Here is a 20892-nt window from a genome sequence, read left to right as displayed (position 1 = left end):
AGGAGAAGAATAAGTAGGGGTCCCATCAGGGTAGACAGGAGGGTAGCAAACCAAGGGATCGGTTAAACCACCCCTCAAACCACCCCTGCTGAGAATCAAACAGCTTTTGTCTCTGGGCCAGGCATTCTTGAAGCTTGGCCATATTGTCTCTTATTATTCCAGTATGGTCTGCATAGAAACAGCACTCTTCTTTTAGAGCAGCACATAATCCACCCTCGCAGAGGAACAACAAATCTAACCCTCGTCTGTTTTGGAGGACCACTTCAGACAACGATGTAAAGGACTTTTCTAATGCACTCACAGACTCTTCTATAGCTTTAAGATCTGCATTCATGGCTGCTTGTAGCTGCCGAAAATGACCAGTTTCTATGAGTGCAGTGGTCCCAGTCCCTATACCCGCAGCCACTCCCCCCAAGCTGATTCCTCCAAGAAGTAAAGCTAAGGTCAGGGAGGCAGGCTCTCGTCGGAATCGAGTCTGTCTCTCGAAAAACGAGTATATATACTCGGGTTCATGGTAGGTGACTTTGGGCCAAATTTCTACTAATACACAATAGTCAGAGGATTGATTGAGGACAGTGGCCGAGATGCAGGGTGTTAGTCCGGTGTTGCAAACCCAGTATGTGCCCTTTGGGGCTGTCAGGAAGTAGTTCCCAGTGGGAACCCTCTGAGTGGTGTTGCAGAGGGTCTGGTGTGTGTGGGGTACATTCCCCAAGCAGAGCCCTCGTCCCGAGACCTCGGGCAGAGTTAGTTTATGGCTAGAAGTATTGGCACAGCTGTCCGGAGCAGCGGTCAGGTTGTTATAATTTCCAATGACTGCCACCCCTTCATAATAGGGCGGACCGGAAATGAGGCATAACCATCACTCCTGAGTCCTAGAAGGGTCTGAATAATTGAGAGCCAGATATGCACCAGTCACCAAATTGAGTAATCGATCCCCGGTACCTGGCGACGAGGAGATCAGAATGGTGCCCCCCCCCGTCGTGGAGAAGGGGCTTGTAGAGGTACTACCAGGGGCCTGAGTGACCTTAGGCAATGACAGGGTTTGGGCCTGTGCCGGGAGCAAGGGAGGCTTCTGATCTGGTAGAACTAGGTTGGGTCCAATGGGTCGAGTGGCCAGGGGAGAGACCTGTCTATTTAGAGAGAACAGGCCCACTGTGTCGGTCCCTGTGAAATATAAGCGTAGACCCCAAGATTTGGGCCTGTCCCAAGTCGCTCTCCTACCTGAGTTGGTGAAGTGGAGGACGAGGGGATTGCATTTCGCGCCCGGTTTACACAAGGTGTAAGGAGGCTGACCCTCTCGTTTCAGAGTTATAAGGTCCCAAGATGAGGATGGCCTCCAATACGCATCCCCAGTGGTCTCACATCCCCACTAGGTACAGTACCCACTCCCCGGCCCTCCACATCCCGGCGTACTCTGTGACCAGGGCAAGCTTCCCTTGGTGTGGGAAGCCGGGCTGCAACCATAGTAGGTGGTTGAGGGATGCCAATTATAGGTAGTGCCAGGCTCCCACTTGTAGTCCACCACATCACAAAGGTCAAAGTATAAGGGAGGGAAGGCGTCGGCCAGCGTCCCCTTTACGGAGGTAGCATTAGCCAGCCTTCCTGTCTTGAGATTAGTGACTGTCCAGGTAATGTTATAAATGTGGTGGGGGCTTATTCCCCCACTGACTAGGCCAAAAAAGGACTAGGAGGAGCCACATAGGAGTTTTAACTTTAAGGGGTTTGGGGTGCGCTGAACTCTCCATGTCTGGGGTGTAGTGTTGTGATTAGTCAATTCCTCAGACCGGACTGCTTTGACGTGTGACGCGTGGATCCAAGCCGAGATCCCGTCTACCTTTAGGGCTGTCGGGGTAGTCAGGAGGACGGTGTAGGGTCCTTTCCACCGTGGCTCGAGATTCTTGGTCTGGTGTCTGCGCACCCACACAGTGTCTCCAATCTGGAATGGGTGTGGCACCACTGGATGCTCAAGCTTGTCCTGGTAAGCAGCGGCCAGAGGTTTCCAGACATCTCTCTGCACGATCTGTAGGGCCTGCAAATGGACCCTCAGAGAAGGGCTGTCAGCAAAATCAGCAATGTTTGAATCAAAGAAATGGACAAATGGGGGTGGTGCTCCATACATTATTTCAAAGGGAGTTAAACCATGGGGGCCCGGGGTGTTCCGGGCCTGATATAGAACTAGGGGAAGGAGGGACACCCAGTCCTTTGAGCCAGTTGCAAGCGTAAGTTTGGATAAAGTCTCCTTAATTGTTCTATTCATGCGTTCTACCTGACCTGAACTCTGGGGTCTATAGGCACAATGTAATTTCCAATCAATCCCCAGTAATCTGGCCACCAAATGACTTACTTGGGAGACGAAAGTGGGTCCGTTGTCCAACCCCAACGCTTGAGGCATGCCATGCCTTTGAAAGATTTCTTCGAGGAGCTTCTTGGTGACCATCTTTGCAGTCTCGTGCTTTGTGGGGAAGGCTTCGACCCATCCTGAGAAGGTGTCTACAAACACTAGAAGATACTTGTATCCATACATACCTGGTCTAATTTCAGTAAAATCAATTTCCCAATGGATGCCGGGGCGGTGTCCCCTAGGACGAACTCCTTGTCCAATCATGGTCCTTCCCGGGTTAACCTGAGTGCACGCTTTGCAACTAACTCTCAGTCACCTTTTGTATTGCCTTGTCCCGATTTAAAAAACACAGATTTATCTCTTCTCGATCTAGTAAGGTTTTCATCTTCTTAAAGCCCAAATGGGTCAATTTATGTAGAAAGGAGATCAATTCAAAAGTCATTTTTATTGGCATAACTGTCTTTCCTTTGTAGACCCACTGTTTTAGTTGAGGGTAGTAGATGGCCCCCATTTTTTCTAGGAGCCCTATGTCCTCATGGGTATAAACACAACTGGTTTGTCCCACTGGTGGGGGCGTGGGTTGGTCTGGGCTATTTAAGGGCAAAATTTGTTTGCTCATGGCCACTTCTGGCCCCGTGGCATCGGCCAGCCAGTTTCCTCGTGCCTCTGGGTGGTGCCCTTTCTGGTGTCCTGGACAATGCATAATACTCAGTCTCTTGGGCAAGAATAGGGCTTCTAAGAGGGCCAGAATTTCAGCCTTATTTTTGATATCCTTACCCTCAGATGTGAGCAGCCCCCGCCTCCGGTAGATCTCCCTGTGGATGTGTGCCATGGCAAAGGCATAACGGCTGTCTATATATACATTTAGCCTCTTACCTTTTGCCATCTTGAGCACCTGAGTCAAGGCGATGAGTTCAGCCCGTTGTGCGGAGGTACCAGCAGGCAGGGCTTTCGCCCAAATCACCTTGTCCTCTGTAGTGACCTCGGCTCCGGCCTTTCGCTCTCCATCTGCCAAGAAGCTGCTGCCATCGGTATACCATGTGTGGTCAGCATTCTGAAGAGGCTGGTCAGATAGGTCCGGCCTGGTTCCATGGACTTCTGCGAGGATTTGTAGGCAGTCATGCTGTTCTACCTCTTCTGGTAGGGGAAGCAAGGTGGCAGGATTGAGAGCGACTATGGGCCCAAACTGAACCCGCTCTGCATCCAGTAACAAGGCTTGGTAGTGGGTCATGCATGAATTAGAGAGCCAGCGGTCCAGGGGCTGCTTTATCAAGGCCTCCACTGCATGGGGTGCTAGGATGGTGAGTGGCTGTCCCAAGGTCAATTTTCCAGCGTCCTTGGTCAGGACAGCAATAGCAGCCACCATCCTCAGGCACGGTGGCCAGCCGGAGGCCACAGGGTCCAATTTTTTAGACAGGTAGGCTACAGGGCGCTTCCAGGGTCCCAACCTTTGTGTTAGGACCCCTTTAGCATACCCCTGTTTCTCATCTACGAACAGTTCAAAAGGTTTGGTAATATCAGGGAGACCCAAAGCAGGGGAGGACAATAAGGCCTGTTTGATGTTTTCAAATGCTTTTTGTTGCTCTGTTCCCCACTGGAAGAGCACCCCGGTTTAGTGAGGGGGTACAAAGGGGCTGCCATTTCAGCAAACCCAGGAATCCAGAGGCGGCAAAATCCCGCCGTCCCCAAGAACTCTCGTAGCTGTCGGCCATTCTTGGGGGCAGGGATGCTGGCCACAGTCTGTTTCCTGGCCGGGGTCAGCCATCGCTGTCCATCCCGTAGCTGGTATCCTAAATAAGTAACCTGGGTTTGGCAAATTTGAGCCTTTTTGGCAGAGGCTCGATAGCCCAATCGTCCCAAAGTCTGTAAGAGGGATCCAGTTCCCTGTTGGCATGCAGTTTCAGAAGTGACAGCTAGGAGGAGGTCATCTACGTACTGCAGGATATGAGGGTGGGGTGCTGAACTCGAAAGTCAGCTAAGTCCCGATGTAAGGCCTCATCAAAGAGCGTTGGGCTGTTTTTAAACCCTTGAGGCAGTCTTGTCCAAGTTAATTGTCCTGAAAGCCCTATTTCAGGGTCTTTCCACTCAAAGGCAAATAAGGGTTGGCTTTTCGCGCTCAGCCGGAGGCAAAAGAAGGCATCCTTTAGGTCTAAAACCGTATACCAAGTATGTGTAGGGGGCAGTGTACTGAGCAAATTATAAGGGTTTGGAACAGTCGGATGAATATCTTCTACCCTCTTGTTGACTTCTCTCAGATCTTGTACTGGCCTATAATCTCCAGTGCCGAGTTTCTTAACAGGCAGAAGAGGTGTATTCCAAGGCGACCGGCAGGGGAATAGGATGCCTTGATCCAGAAGCCTCGTAATGTGAGGTCTTATGCCTTGGTAAGCTTCATATGACAGGGGGTATTGTTTTATGGAGACTGGAGTTGCAGTGGCCTTTAACTGAATAATTAAGGGGGGCTGTTGGAGTGCCAACCCCATTCCACCAGTCTCCCAAGCTAGTGGGAACTTCGTGACCCAAGAGTCTATTTCTGTAGATCATGCTTTGTCTTGCCCCAGTTCATATAGTCTATATTCGTCTTCTAATTGAAGGGTTAGAATTTGGAGAGGGGTCCCGCGAGGGCCAGTTACTCGGGCCCCTCCTTCTTCAAAATGAATTTGTGCTTTTAATTTGGTAAGCAAATCATGGCCCAACAAAGGGTATGGACAATCCGGAACATGTAAAAAAGAATGAGTCACCTTACCGGTAGCCAACTGAACCCGGCGATCTGTAGTCCATCGGTATGTCTTGCCACCAGTGGCTCCTTGCACCCAGGCCGTCCGGTCACTGAGCTGTCCATGAGCCCAGGTGAGGACTGAATGTTGGGCTCCAGTGTCTACCAGAAAGGTAACGGGCTGCCCCCCGACTTCAAGAGTTATCCTGGACTCGGGGGGGGGGGCTCCTGGCCCTGACCTCCCTAATCTTCATCTAGGGCTAAAAGGGAGTTTCGCGGTCGAGGCTTTCGGGGTCCTCCAGGCTTCTTGGGGCATTCTCTGGCCCAGTGTCCTTTCTCTTTGCAATAAGCACATTGATCTTTATCCAGCTTCAGCCCCTTTCGAGCTCCCTCCCTATCTCCCTTTCTTTCCTGGCTCTGAACTACGGCAGCCAAGATCCGATTCCGCTCCTTGTTCCTTTTCCTCTCCCTCTCCTCTTTCTCTCTACGTACTCTTTCTTCCTTCTCCTCCTGTGTCTCTCTCTTATTAAAAATCCTTTCTGCTTCCTTAAGCAAGTCCTTCAGTGTATAGCCCTGTAGTTTCTCCAATCTCTGTAACTTAGCCCTAATATCTGGTGCAGCCTGCCAGATGAAGGACATAGAGACACTCGTCATCTGCCCTGGGTCATCTGGGTCATAGGGTGTATACATGCGATAGCCCTCTTTTAGTCTTTCTAAGAAAGCTGAGGGGGTCTCATTGGCCCCCTGTAATACCTGCTTCACCTGAGCCAAATTGGTAGGGCGCTGGGCAGCCCCTCGGAGACCCACTAAGAGCAACTGGCAGTAAAGGCGTAGGTGTCCCCTACCGTCAACCGTATTGAAGTCCCAGTTCGGTCTTGTAAGTGGGAACGCATCATCAATGGCATCAGGCAGCTGAGTAGGACGCCCATCGTCCCCCAGGATGTGCTTCCTGGCTTCCAGGAACACTCTTTGTTTTTCTTCCGAAGTCAAGAGAGCCTGTAAAAGCTGCTGACAATCACCCCAAGTGGGCTGATGTGTGAGTAAAACAGATTCTATTAGTTCAGTAAGGGCCACTGGGTCCTTGGAAAAAGGGGGGTTGTGCTGCTTCCAGTTATAGATGTTGGCCGCAGAGAAGGGCCAATACTGGGTCTGCCCTCCCATTCCCTGTCTAAGGGGAAAGGCCTGAGAGGTTGAGTCTGGCGCTGCTTCTCGCTTATGGTGCAGTCTCCCCGCTATTGGAGAAAATGCTGCCTCGGACTGTGGTCCAACCTCTGGGGAGGCAGGCGGTCTTGCCTCTGCCTCCTGAGTTGAGCTTGTAGAAACAGGATACAGAGGAGGTTCCTCAGATAGGAAATCTATAAGAGGAGAGTTAGAATCTTCCGGAAGTACTGGCTTGGGTTTAAATGTGGTAGTCTTGAGAGATTCCTCCTTAGTAAGGACAGGATAGAGAGAGGAAGGGGTTGAAGGAGTAGGGGGCTCCTTCTCAGTAAGGACAGGATAGAGAGAGGTAGGGGTTGAAGGAGGAACAAGTGGGACTGAGGGAGTAGGGGGCCTACTCAGGTCCTCAAAGGGTTGTACCCAAGAAGGGGGATCAAAGGCAAGGCTTTCCCAGGTGATAATATAGGGCACCTGGTCAGGATGTCCATGAAGTCCCTTATGGAAGATCTGATCCTTGACCTTTAAAATAACAGTTTTATTAAAGGTACCGTCCACCGGCCATCCGGCTCTGAAAGTGGGCCACTCAGAAGTGCAGAGAGTCTGCCACTTCCCCTTCTTGATTTCGACCGATTGATCTTTAGCTCGGTCTTTGACGTCCTTCCAGTGGTAAAGAGTAAGGCTCAGAGGTGTTATTAAAGACTGTCCCATGTTAGTTCCAAAGAAAACTAACGTACAAACAAGACAAACACACCCAACAATCAAACAAGCAACAGTCAGACGCGTCGCATGGCTTCGGCGCAAAACTGAAAGTAAAAAATCAGAGGGGTGCACCGAGGGTCCGGATCCCTCACCCTCAACCAAAACCCTGTATCCCTCCGATACGGGCGGAGCCCCGATAAATCGGGCTTCAAACACCCTTGGAACATCTTCCAGGGCGGTGGGGGAGAAGTCCGAGCTCGTCAGCTCCTTCTCTGGCCCGCTCAAACACTACCAGCCTAGACTCAGATCCAGTAACCAAGCAGTTATGAAGCAAGCCACACGACAAGATGAGACAGAACACAACGAATGCTGGCCAGCTTACCTCCCAGTGGGTGGTCGGTGGTCCTTGGGTAGAGAATCTCCGATCCCGGATGAGCCCCCAAATGAAAGACCCTCGGGGAGAATCTTCCCTCAGGAGGGAGATCCTCGAGCCCAATGACCAGTCCGAATCCACAGGCTGCAATCAGCAAGAGGATTTTTATTGATCAAGATACACAGATATCTGTGGGCGCCCGAGTCAATTCGGAAGACTGGCGCGCCTAGCAGAACCAGGGATGGGCTTTTTATAGGGTTCTGGGAAGCAGAAGCAAGCATACAGAAGCAGATGCATGGTTACAGGGGTCAGCCCAGGGGCAAGTTCTCTAGCTGTCTTCCTGGAACATAACGGCTGACTGGGCCTCCCACCTGGGTGTGGGTCCTTTCCCGCCTCTCCCGGGGCTTTCCACATTTCTCTTTCTCATTGTCAGGTGCTCAACCGCAATCATCCTGTCGCCAGGCTCTCCACACATCTCCTGCGTGGCCTGTATACTCAGTGTTCTGACCTTTCCCCGAACCAGTCATCCTAAGTACAGCCTTGCAAAATGGTGTTACTGCTGCTAAGCTGGGGTCTTTCCATTACTGCTGCTATGCTGGGGTCTTTCAGTTTTGTTTTTTTTTTGGGGGGGGGGCGTTGGAAAGTGGTGGAATACTTCTAAATTGGGCTTAATGGGCTATCCAAGTAGGAATACAGAACACTTTGTTGCTGAGTGTGGTTTGAACTGTGCAGATCTGGCCTAAGAGGTTTTAGTGGACAAGGATTTCAGGATGTGGCCTAGAGACTGTTTTGTGGTATTTTAGTGAAAATGTGGTTGCTTTTTTCCTTTGTCTGAAGAATCTACATGAGTCTAAGGTAAAGAGATTGATATTAATTGCATTGACAAAGAAAGTCTAGGAAACGCCCAGCAGAGACGTTGTTCTCTGATTAAGTCTCATGAAGAGTTAGAAAGGAAAAAAATATAAAATATATGGTTCAAGTATTCAAGAGGCCCTTGGGAGTGAATTGGGACAGAATTCCATGTTCTAGGAGATACCAGATAAAGAGATTTGGGGACAAGAACCTTCCCAGCTAAGTTTAGATCCAGGCATGTTGGTACACACCTTTAATCCCAGGAGACAAAGCCAAACATATCTCTGAATTCAAGGTCAGCCTGGGACAAAGCATGTTCTAGGTGAAGAAAAGCTTAAATCCAGGCATGGCAGTACACAACTTTAATCCCAGCATTACAGGAGACAGAGCCATGCAGATCTGTGAGTTAAAAGACATTCTACAGAGCAAGGTCTAGGACTGCCAAACTTAGGCAGAAAGGGAGCTGGAAAACAGAAAGCTGGTAAGAGAATAGGTAGGGAGAGCCATTTTCTAGCCCCAGCAAGCAGCAGGACAAGGCAGCAGCTTTGGCCACGTGGCTCTGGCTTTAGAGTGAAAAATAGAAGGGACTACTGGGACAATTGGTGATGGATAGCTGGAGCTGATAAATTAACAGTGATTAAAAAGACATCAGCATCACTTTGGTGAAATCTTCTGGTAAGTGTTTCTGAGTGTACAAAGAATCTCTGTTGCAGAGATAGTCAAGGCTGTACCTTGTGCTACAGCTGTACTTGGCAATGTGTAAGAGTCACCAAGGTAATACTGATTTTGAAGTCATGAAGGGGCCATGTAGAGCACCCAAGGCTTGGCACTGTGAAAGACCATGGAAGGCCACTGGTGAAGGTACAGCCTCAGTTGTAGTTGATGGCCCAGGTCTGAAAGGAATTAAGACTTGGCACCATGAAGAGAGCCTATGAGAGGCTATTGGTGAAGCCTAGTTGCAGTGAAAGAGCACAGTGTACTGGAGATCTTAGTATCATGGGGTGATCACCAAGAACAGCAGCAGCAGTGGAGTGGATCAACATGAGCTTAGAGTGCTGTGGAGGGCAGAGCTGGAGAAGTGACACCAGCCCTTTGAAAGAGCCCAGAAGATCATGCATGGATCCCAGACATTGAAACAGGAATCTGTAACATTGACATTGCCTTGGAGATCCCAAGATGTTCAAGGTGCCAGAGCTGTGGGCTATTTGAGGAAAGCTACTAATAGGGAGTAAAACCAGTCCAGGAGAAAGAAGTTTGTTACAGTCAACAAAGATGAAAAAGGAGTTGGAGGTCTGAGGGCACTTTGACATAGATATAGAGTTTGGAGTCTTCCCAGCTGGTTTTCTGACTTTCTTTAGGGATTACAGTTAAGTGATGGGATGAACCTCAGAAGAGTCTTTGAAATTTGAACTTCTAACATTGAGACTATGTGGACTTTGGAAGTTTGGCTAAATGTATTTTTTATTATGCTACAGCTAGGTATGGCCCCATGGTCTCATGTGTTTGAATAAGTCTTTGGATGCCAGAGAATGGAATGTGATGGTTTGCATATTCTTGGCCCTGGGAGTGGCACTATTAAAAGGCGTGGCCTTGTTGGAGTAGGTGTGTCATTGTGGGTGTGGCCTATAAGACCCTCAGCCTAGCTATCTGGAAGCCAGTCTCCTCATAGCAGCCTTCAGATGAAGATATAGAACTCAGGTCTGCCTGCACTATGCCTGCCTCAATGCTGCCATGCCCCGCCTTCACGATAATGGACTGACTGAACCTCTGTCCCTGTAAGCCAGCACCAATTACATGTTGTTCTTATAAGAGTTGCCTTAGTCATGGTGTCTGTTCCTAGAAGTAAAACTCTTAATTAAGACAGTAGGGTGGTGACTGAAACTACATGGTTATCAGATGTTTGGACCTACTTCCATACATGTGCATTGATGACTGACTGGAGGAGACAAATCAGGCCTCAGTCTCCTTTTGAAGTTTCAAGTGTTGAGCCTGAGTTGTGAAAGTTTGAGAGTAGCAGGGCAGGACAACAATGACTACTAAGCATGGAATGAATGGTGGCTCAGCCCTAGAGGGTAAAGTACAGGGACACCCACACCAGAGAAGACTGCAACCATAAAACATGTACATGTTTTGATAGGTTTCCAGACCCTCCCTAAACTGGTGAAGTACAGGCTGACCACACTGCTGTTCAGAGTGTTTCTGCTGTTGTTGATATTCTTGATATCCCTGGGGACCTGTGGTGGTCAATACAGCAAGATCAGGAGCAGGTGTAATGGTCACATTCTAGGAAAGACTTAGAAATGTATCCACATAAACTGTCCACATCCAATTCACTCTACTCAAAACAGTTTAGGATCACACAAGATAAATGAACCCAATGGTTAACCAGAGAATTCAGAAAATGTAACCAGAGGCTGTGACAGTGACAATGAGGTTGAGAAGCCTTGAAAGAACTCTAAAATTTTGACACGCAGCATAGTTGGGATTGATATGTTCATTTTCTAGTATGATCCCAGGCTAAAAGTATTCTTTGGGGTGTTCTGTCTTTTGTTAGCCAAATTTGTACTAGTGGGAATGATATCTCCAAGTATCCAGGAACCTTATATGGTATTTTATTTTCTTATGCAGCCTGTCTTAGATAGGCATTATGAGCTATTCTGGTGATGACACAAAGCAAACTCTCTGGTTGTTTGGTAGAGATGGAGATGGAGTGTAGAAGTTAGGCTTGGTTCTTCCTCCCAGCCCCATGTTCCCAGAAAGAAGACTCAGACTCAAAATACATTGGCCACATAGCTAAGCTCTTCTCTGACTACATCATTACTAAAATAACCCATTTGATATAACCTACATTTGCTATGTGGCTAGTTATCTGTGCTCATTTACCATGCATGCATCTCCTCACATCTTCCTGGGCAAATCTGTGCCTAACTCTATACCAGAAACCTCTGTATTCCCACAGGTCCCACCTTCTATTCTACCCTTTCCTAGATGGCATAGATTTTTGAAATTAACAGGTGACACAATATACAAAATATCCAATCTGCAATAAAGGAACTATATTTTGTCCAGGATATGAAGAGAAGCATTCAGGGTTAGAATAAGGGAAGCACATCATGAAGGGAAACCATTCACAGAGGGAAACACTGCCTTTGCATCTTGTTCACAGCTGGTTTAGTCCTAGCACAGTGTTCTCCATTGTAGTGAGAGTTTGCGAAGATGGCCGACTCTTCCATGGCACTATTTCCTTGCCTATACAATGATAAATAACAGAGGGACAAATGTATTCTGGAAGAGGTAGATGGCAGTACAAAAGGAAAAGACCATGCCTAATCATATCAGCATACTTAGCTCAATTCTAAAGATAGAATTATTGTCTTATTAATTCTATTAACTGATACTGGCAGAATTAGTCCAAGAATCCAAAGTCTCTATAAGCCAGAAAATGCCTGACACTCATCATGTTCTTTTCAAAATGAGTTTTCCTCTGTAGAATATACATACTGTATATACTTGCCTAGAGAATTTTTTCTGTAATAAAGTCCCATTCTATTCTTTGAAGTTTCTCCATGGACCTTTAAAAAGTCATGACAAAGCTGATATACATGTTAGATTTTTATGTATTAATGTTTTGAAACTAAAATATAATTGTATTTTCCACTTTTCTTTTTTTCTTTAACCCCTCCCATGAACTTCACCCCATCAGATGTCTATATATAAAGAGTATGTGTTTGTGTGTGTGTGTGTGTGTGTGTGTGTGTGTGTGTGTGTGTATGACTAAATATATGAGTACAACTATCTTTGAGCTCTGTTTAGTTTTACTCATGTGTATATCAATTTCAGGGTTAAACATTTTTTTATTGGATAACCAGTTAAGAGCTCATCTCTAGGGAAGACTTTCTTGGACTCTTACTGGGCCTTACCTTAATATAATATGTGTAGTGTTATATTTTTCAAGTTGGCTATAATAGAGAACATTATTTTCTAGCATTTGTGAAATATAATGAATGAAACGTTGTGCATTCTTGTATTATTTTTCTTATGTTTCAACTGCATTATTCAGATGGCACTAAGGACCCTGTTTAAGTATTACTGAGGCAGCATTTTTTTTTCTGGAAGCAACAGTGGGCTGGCTTTACTATAGGCAGAGTAATTATTCAATAGTTTTATTCATCATTTCTCATCCCCATTGTCTCTTTCCCAGTTTTCTTCCCTCACAACTCTTAAGCTGGTCAAATTCATCACTTAAAAGAAAATAGCACTCATTGCATGCAATCCAATAACTTCCCCTATGGGGAAACCAGGCCACTTTGAAGTTCTTTCTATTCTCAAACTTCATTAAGTTTATGCCAGTGTTGTCTCAAATTAGGTTTATAGAGAGAGGCCTTTTGCAAATCTGTCATTTATAGATTGCATTAAACTGACCTGATTTAGCGATGTTGATTAGAGAAAAGATATAATGTGTGTTTATTCTCAACTATTTGGTAGCAAATACGTAGCAATTACTAGAAATGTGCAGATGTTCAACCCCTTAAGTGATGTATACAATTTATCTAGAAGAGCAAATAGTTTGAAATTCAGTTGTTTAACAAAAATTTACCAAGCACATATATATGCCAACATCATGCTGAACATTAATCTATCATTGGGTTAAGAGGGGAAAGGGGGAACCCAGACAAATCGCTACAAACAACACAGAGCAATGTGAGGGCTGCTGCTCATGAAGGAGCAGAAGAGACTGTAGGGTGTTTGGTCATGAAAGGTAAAATAGAACACAGGAGGATCATGAATCATTAATGTATCGGCATAGCCTAAATGATGACTCCAGGTCAAAGAGAGAGCCTACCTCAAATAGTAAGGAGGTCAAATGACTGAGGAAAAAACATGATATCGATTGACTTTGGTACACACACACACATGCACACACACACAAACATGCATACACGCACATACGTACACACATTCATGTATAAACCCAAACGAATGAGTAAATAAATGAAGAATGAATGAATTAAACCAGTTGATTTTTTTTTAAGAATGGAAGATTCTAGTTGGATACAGAGTAGTAAGAGGCAGTGAGAATTTGCAACAATGCTGTCATTGTTGAGTGTGCAGACTCAACCTCCACATGCAGCATGTCTGGGGATTCTGTACTCTGATTTTCAACTTAAAAATCTTGCTAAGACTCTGCTTTATCTAGCTGGTCCCTCACACCCATCCCTACCCTCCTTCCGTCTGAACCCCTGGGCCCTGGGCCCCTGCTTTCCTGCCTCCTTCACATTTGTGAATACTCTCTTCCGTCTGGGACATCAAATTGTCTCATTTAAATTTAATTTGAATTTCTGTTTGAAGAATCAACCTGACACATCAAAGAGAATCTGAAAATGCTCTACACAATAAATGATCAAATGATTTCTGAAAACATCAAACCTTTATATCTAGAAATATTGGATCAAAACTCCCATTTATTTTATTGTTAAAACTAAAGAGACACTTAAAAGCACTTGGCATGGGAGTCTGACACTACCTTTAACCAACAGACAAATTGTTATAACCTGGTGAGGTTAGTGCCACCAATACATGCATTTTTTATCTAATTCATAGCACGCCAGATTTTTCTTGTTGCTAAGCTCTGACTATGCTTCAAGCTAATTTTCCTCAAGAAGTCATAGAAATATTATTTAGAGTACAGGTCACAGATGCCTAATTTGCAATCTGAGAATAATTATATTACCAGTTTATCTGCTCAAAATACTCTGAATTTGATGTCGAAATGTGTCCTTTGAGAGACTAACTTCTCTGAAAATATCTCGGCAGAATTATATGTGAATTTAAATTCGAAGATTGAAAACCCCTTTCAGCATCTTAACGTATATAGGAAGGAACCTTAGGATGTACAGAGTCATTGTGAATTAGCCTCAGTGAGTCTGGGCAGGTGCTTGGGCAAGCACATGGGTTAAAAAGGGCACATTAGAGCCTTTATAGGTATAAAAAAAGGTTCTTTATCTACAACAGAAACATGGGAAGAACCCCGCCCAGATGAGAGTGTAACTATATTTTGCCCAAGTAGGACTTCACATGTGATGGAAAATTTAATGACTGGTCCCTAGGCATATCCAGAATGGTATCGCAAAGCAGTGATAGAGAACTTGTGGGTCCTACATGTTAGAAGAGCCAGAGGAGATATGATTCTTTGCATCTGAGTGATTCCCACTGATATGCTTCTAATCTGTTGGTCAAGTAACTCTGGTTGAATGATTTAATCATAAAGACTTAAAGTGAAGACATTATATTTTAGAAGAAAACTTATATGGCCCAATTTATTGATTCTGGGACAAAATCTGCATCCAATAACTATCTGTATACTCATGCTTACTATGTCACTGTGCATGATAGCCAGGCTACAGAATTAATCTGGATGCCTGTTAAACTGGACAGAGATAGGAAATATAACACAGTGCACCCCCCCAACACACACACTGTGGTATTGTCTATCTGTAAGGAAGAATCAAATTATGTCATCTTCAGTGCAATGGGTAGAAATGGGTAGCATCATGTTAGGTGAGATACACTAGGCTTAGAAACAAAAGTGTCATATTTTCTCTCAGGTACATAATTTAGAGGACAGGGAAAGGGCATGGGATTAAAGGGCATAAAATTAACAAAAAGGAAGGCACAAAGGAAGGGAGGGATAGAAAAGGGACATCAAGATGTTTAAAGTACATTATACACGTGTGGACATGTCATAAGGAAACTTGTAAGAAGCACAATTAATATGTGCTGATAAAAACATTGAAGCATAAAAAGTACCTAAAAACCCAGTCTTTCATTTTGTTTTGTTTTTGGATTTTTGTTTGTTTGTTTGTTAAAGATAAGGGAAGTATCTATGATACTGTAGGACCTCTTTCAAGATACTTTCCTGTTCTGTTTAGGAGAACCCACAGATCAATCTTTTGTCAGCCTCTACCCACTACATCCTAATCTAGAAGTGGAGGGGAGTACCTAATTTGTCTGGCTAATAGTTATGGTGGTGTGACATCTATACCCTGGCAATGCAGTTTAGATCTCAGAAGATACACAGAGAAGAAAGAGACAGTGTCTTAAATGCATGCTATGAAGCCGAGACCTAGCAAAGCAATGACACATGGAAGTGAAAGTATGTCTAGACAGCACTAATGTTCTCAGACTCATTGATGACACTAGTCATCTCTGTTGCTGGCTCTCTGCTTACACTAACGCCATTAACAGAAGTAGCCTAATCGCGGCTGCACTTTGGGAAATCGACTGTAGGGACTCTTCTATCTGTTGGGTTGTAGAGATGATACTTGAGGAAAATCAATAGAGGAGATGTAAAGTATGATTGAGGCTATGGTGGTTATGAATATTGTAGACATGTTAAGTGGAACATCTACCTTGACTTTTCAACTAAAGGAGGTGGCAACCTAGAACAGAGTGCTTATGTCGGTATGCTTCTTCAACACCATGGAGTTGATCTTGTCCTTACATGGGTGTAAGTAGGCAGGGCCACATCCCTCGGGTTGTGTGCTTATGTACTTTAAAGATGGTAGTCATGTCTCAGTACTAATCAGCACACTTCAGACACAGAACGTTTTCAAGGTGGCCACCACTGTTCATGAAAAGGCTCTATGACTTCTGCTCTATTGTGGGGTCGGTGCTTTTAATATACTACTAATTCTGCTTTATCCTCTTTTTAATAACTCTGGTAACAGGATGGTAATAGGATTTTCCATCATTTCTCTTGGGATATTTCTCTCTCTCTCTCTCTCTCTTTTTGTTTCTATGTTATAAGAAACCATATGGGTTTGCAAGGTGTCATTCTAATTGAGCAGTCACACAGCAGAGAATGGTCTACCAGATCTGAGTCAATAGAATGCGAGGCTGTTGGGAAAATAGAAATGTTTCATACCATAAGATGTGTCTGTGGAGGACAGGCACACATGACTGGATCACAAATCCCTGCTCTCCTCAGCTCTATTCAGTCCTGACATCAGTGTCCACTAGGCTTTAAGACTCCAGTGCATCCTTAATAGCTTGGCATTTTAAAGACAAAGGGTAATGAATTGTTTCTAACTGAAAGGCAGGATTGCAGTTTATCCAAGCCTGTTGGTTTCGATGATCCCACATCACATGGCTTTCAGCCCTATACCCTGCCTGAAGCTCACATTTACTAATTAAGTTGTTTTTCTAAAACATAAGCTATGTCTTCTTATTCCTTAACAAAAAATGCCAAAACAGCTGCCCTTCATCCTTTGGACTCTGCTTTCTCTTATACTTTCCCCAACCCACACTCATACTCCATGAGCATGGTAATGAGGTAAAAAGTGGCATTCTCTACCAATGGCTCCCCCACTGCTTAAATGGCTTGACACCCCCTCACTTTTTCCTACTCTTCCATCAGGGTCCTCAATAAAAATCTCCCCTCTTCTGTTCTTTGGTCAAACATTTGCTTAAAAAGTCAGTGATTAATATTCCCAATCATGTATAAAGTACTCTCAACTTTCAAGATAATGTTATCACATTCGTGGACATGAGACAGATGAGACTACCTTCCTCTATGAGGGCTTATGTTGTTAAAAAAATAAAAGTATAAACAAATATTTTTACAAGTACTTCATCATTTTTACAGTGCTGATTTGAGGAAAACCAATAACAGAGGGACCATTCTGCAGTCCACAAAAACGACAAAAGTTTTAAGCTTAAAAACATAAACAGGGCAAAATTATGTAGTTCTCTGGAGTTATATTTTCACTATGTTTAATACTGTCTGCAAGGTGATATGATAAAGTAATAATGTCACTATGTTAGTAACTGTTTACCTGAATATGTAATTGCATAAAATTAACTCAAATATAATGAATAACTATAGTCAATGGGTCAGATATATTGAACATCTACGGTCTTTATACAACAAACACTTTGTTAACACGAAAATACATAACAAAATATTTTGTAAACTACTAAAACATTGAATTTTAGAGAAAAATATATTCAGAGTCATGAGATATTATTTCAACAAAGAAGCATCATAATGAAATTTTCAGGCAACCAAGCATTATAAGCATTATAATAACGAGCTAATGTCATGGATAAACAAGTTACCCATGCAGAACATATAAACCTGCAAAAATATTAGTATGCGGGGAGCAGAGAAAAAATACGGAAGTTCAGAAGGAGGGAAGAGAGAAAGAAATGAAGGATAGAGATGTGTGTGGCTCTTCAGTTAAAAAATAGGAGAGAGAAGACAGAGGGAAGAAAACAGGACGACCTTAAAGATAAAACAAACAAAAAAGACAAAGGAAGAGAGTAAAAAAAAATTAAGTTGCATAAAAGCCATCCTTTGCTGAGTCAAAGTTGGATCTGTATCAAAGGTACATCATTTAAAGGTGACCTTTCTAATAACATAAGATAAATCAGCAATTTCTCTTTTGTATCAAATTTATCATCAATATCAGTGTGTCAACTTATTGTGTATATTACGTATCATTTTATCATCTACAAAATAGCATAGAAGCAAGTCTCCTGTGTTTTAGCACTAAAAAGTATCAACTGCTGTTAAAATCCTGTGGAAGGAAGACATAATCCAACCAGAAGATCCATTTCACACAGACCCAGTACAGCCACTAATACACTGGAGGGTTTCTGTAATAAGAAAGAAGGCATCACCTATCAAATGAGATGACTTGGTAAGAGCTGAGGGATATGAGGAGCTTATTGGAGTCCTCACTACACATTGAGCCTGAGAGTACTTTGAAATACTCAGTTATGAATGTAGATGGCAGTTGAATTGGACATGTGAAAATGGGGCTTGCCAATATGCATCTGATACATGTGTTCTTGGAAATGAAGGAGACCTTCTAAGAAAGAAATATAAGGAAGAAATTGAAGGGGCTGTACACTGAAGGGCTTGGAAATCTACACTGAAGTTTAAATCAAGGAGGAGATGCCCGCATAGAGAAAAAGAGCAATCAATCAAAGAAGTCGTTGGAGAGTGAAGACTTGCTAAGCTGTCTTATAGCAAGGTTTCTAGTGAAGGGAGAGTGGGGGTCATAAATATCAGCAACTTTCAGTGAGTAAGACAGAAGAGAGTGTGTTGCATTCCACAACTGGGTGACTGTTAGGACTATTCATACAAAAGCTATCCTGGGTTATGGAGACTATCGTCAAGAGTGCGACGAAGCAGGTATGAACCGAGGGCGGATGCTACTATGTCAGGCAGCATTTGTTGACAGAGTAAAGGACATGGGATGATAGTTGCTCAGTTTCTAGAATCCAAGAAACATTTTTTGAAAGAAGACAGGGTGGTAGCCTGTGCTTAGGTGGTAATAGGAATGATGGGAGATAGAAAGAGCAGAACTGTAGAAACAATGTTCTCTTATTTTAGTTTTTGTTAATTATTTTATATACTTTACGTCCATATTTTCTCCTCTCTCCTCCCATTCCTTCCCCTTCTCCCCTCCCCACATCTGCTCTTCCTTTCTTTTTAGAAAAGGGAGGTCTCCCGCGGATAGCAACCCGCCTTGGTGCATCAAGTTGCAGTAAGACTAGGTACATCACCTATTGAGGCTAGACCAGGCAGCCCAGTAGGAAGATAGTGTCCTATCCCTGCCTCCCCGTTAGGAGTCCCATATGAAGACCAAGCTGCATAACTGTTTCCTTGGTGCAGAGGGCCTAGGTCAGTTCCATGCATGCTCCCTGGTTGGCAGTTCAATCTCTGTGGGCCTATATGGGCCCAGGTTAGTTGATTCTGTAGGTGGTCTTATGGTGTCCTTGAACCGTCTGCTTCCTATGATCCTTCCTCCTCCAATTCCACATGATCCCTCAAGTTCTGCTTAATATTTGACTGTGGGTCGCTGCATCCATTTCCACCAGACTGTTCCAGGTTGAAAGCCAGGCCATCGGAGGGAGTCCACTCCTGATACTGCTAACGATACTCTGCTTTACATGCAGATAGGAGCCTAGCAGAACCGTCATCAGAGAGCTTCACGTAGGAACTGATGGAAACAGTGTTCCTGAGACTCCCTGGTTACAAGACTCCAGAATTCCATGTGGAGAAATAGAAAGTAGATATAGATTCCAAAAACTGTGTGATGGAGAACTAATAGACCATCAGGTAAAGAGGGGAGGAGGGAGGGGAAACAGTTTGTCCAGTAGTTTCTGTCTTCTTAAGAAATGAAATACTAACTGACCTAGTCATTCAACTTTGAGGACTAAAAAAACCCAAATATTCACAGCAACTTCATTTCTGATTTGTAAAGTAAACATTTCAAACAGATGTAGTTTGCAATAAATTATTCTTATCCCAATGAAAAGTATCCGCATGATCGCAGAAAGGTGTTAGTATAACGTATGCTGAGAAGTGATGAGATATTTGGTAGTGTGAATCTAAAAGCTTATTTCTCACCTGGTATTATTTCTGGTGCCCATCCTTGGGCAGAAGAGCCCAGCTCCTCAAAGTAGGTCACTAGAGTTGGGTCAGTGAGGAATCCAGCTGACCCAGCAAGCTGCCTCACACTCTGTCCTAATGTGAAAAGCACCTGCCACGTGTTGCCACTGCCAGCAACTAAGTCACTTTCCTGTCCCTCACCCCATCATGATGGCCTGAAAGGTGTATTTTTTTTTTGTAGCTACTGTTTAAGTAACAAGGACAATTGGTGCCAGAGAACAGGACTGTTGCCAAATGAATCTTAAACCTTTGAAATGTCTTTGGGAGGAACTTTAAAAAAATGCATATTTGGACTGAAGAAACCATAAAGTGATGGAAGCTGAACTAAGTTGGGTTTCACTGATATTTTCATTGACGTCCTTTTGTTCTGGGGCTGTTTTGAGACATCATTTTGTGGATTCAGTGTGACCACCAACTTCTTATATGAATGAGAGTGACTTTGAACTCCTACTCCTCCTGCCTCTAGCCAGGTGTCGCAGTTCTAGGCATGTACTACCATGCTGACCACGCCCTCGGCTGTGTCTCCTCTTCTTTTAACTGAACATGGGTAACGTAAATCAGCTGTAGCTCCACTGTAAAGTAGAAGACGACTCACTTAAGTGTTCAGGACAACCATTTTCCTGTGTAATAATATTTATGAAATTTATGTAACTTGATCCAAAAATAATACACTGATTGACAACAGAGGTTTTTTTTCAGCCTAGTATCTTTGATACTCTTCACAAGTATCAAAATTTTCATTATAATGGTACATGTAAATATAAATGTATAACAATTTTGTATTTTAAAATAATAGGCAGACCTGGGATAGTGTCTATATTCCCAGTATTTTTCAGGAGGCAAATGAGTCAAGATCAAGGGTTCAAGGCCAGACTGGGCTGAGATATCTGGACAAAGTGCCTGGTTTAAATCTGAAGTACCCCACACAGGCTCATGATAAATACATTCGGCAGTAGCATTACTTGGGGATGCTGTGAAACCCTTGTGATGTAGGGCCTAGCTCATAAGAGTAGACTTCCAGGTACAAATCTTTCAGGCTGTTTCTATCCCTACCGAGTACCTGTCTCTCTCTCTGTTTCTCAGTTCCTAATGATGATGCCATTAGTCTGCTCCCTGTTCCCATGGCAACTAGCTGAGATGTTCTTCTAGCTTTTCCCTGCCACAGAAGGTAGGGAGCTTCTAAAATGAGAAGTCCAAAGAAACCTTTATTTTTTTTGTTTTGAATTGTTTTGTTGCTTTTCCGAGCTGAGTTTCTTTGTGTAACAGAGCCCTAGCTGCCCTGGACTGGCTTT

At 44.1% G+C, this 20892-nt stretch overlaps 1 protein-coding gene across 1 annotated transcript; it reads right to left on the bottom strand.

Moving 5' to 3' along the window:
- Positions 1-1684: 1684 nt before the first annotated feature.
- On the bottom strand, positions 1685-7505 carry LOC148007722 (uncharacterized). Its single transcript, XM_087603624.1, has 5 exons — positions 5591-7505; positions 5088-5219; positions 3306-3478; positions 2821-3056; positions 1685-2054 (listed from the first exon to the last, which is right to left on the bottom strand). The coding sequence occupies exons 1-5, from the start codon at positions 6921-6923 to the stop codon at positions 1685-1687; spliced, it is 2244 nt and encodes a 747-aa protein (XP_087459750.1). The 5' UTR covers positions 6924-7505.
- Between the last annotated feature and the right edge of the window lie 13387 nt (positions 7506-20892).

The sequence above is a fragment of the Rattus norvegicus genome, chromosome 1 (genome assembly GCF_021556685.1).
Source record: "Rattus norvegicus strain SHRSP/BbbUtx chromosome 1, alternate assembly SHRSP_T2T, whole genome shotgun sequence".
NCBI lineage: Eukaryota > Metazoa > Chordata > Mammalia > Rodentia > Muridae > Rattus > Rattus norvegicus.
The sequence above is the reverse complement of the archived record's forward strand: the minus strand, read 5'-3'. Positions and strand labels throughout refer to the sequence as shown.

What these genes read in the sequence shown, in the direction of transcription:
- LOC148007722 (XM_087603624.1), bottom strand. Translation starts at nt 6,923, where the DNA reads ATGGGACAGTCTTTAATAACACCTCTGAGCCTTACTCTTTACCACTGG. An exon ending in AGGTCACTACAGAGGACAAG is followed by an intron (nt 3,057 to 3,305) that starts GTGATTTGGGCG and finishes TTCTTGCCCAAG; the next exon opens with AGACTGAGTATTATGCATTG. An exon ending in TACTACCCTCAACTAAAACA is followed by an intron (nt 2,055 to 2,820) that starts GTGGGTCTACAA and finishes TTTTGCTGACAG; the next exon opens with CCCTTCTCTGAGGGTCCATT.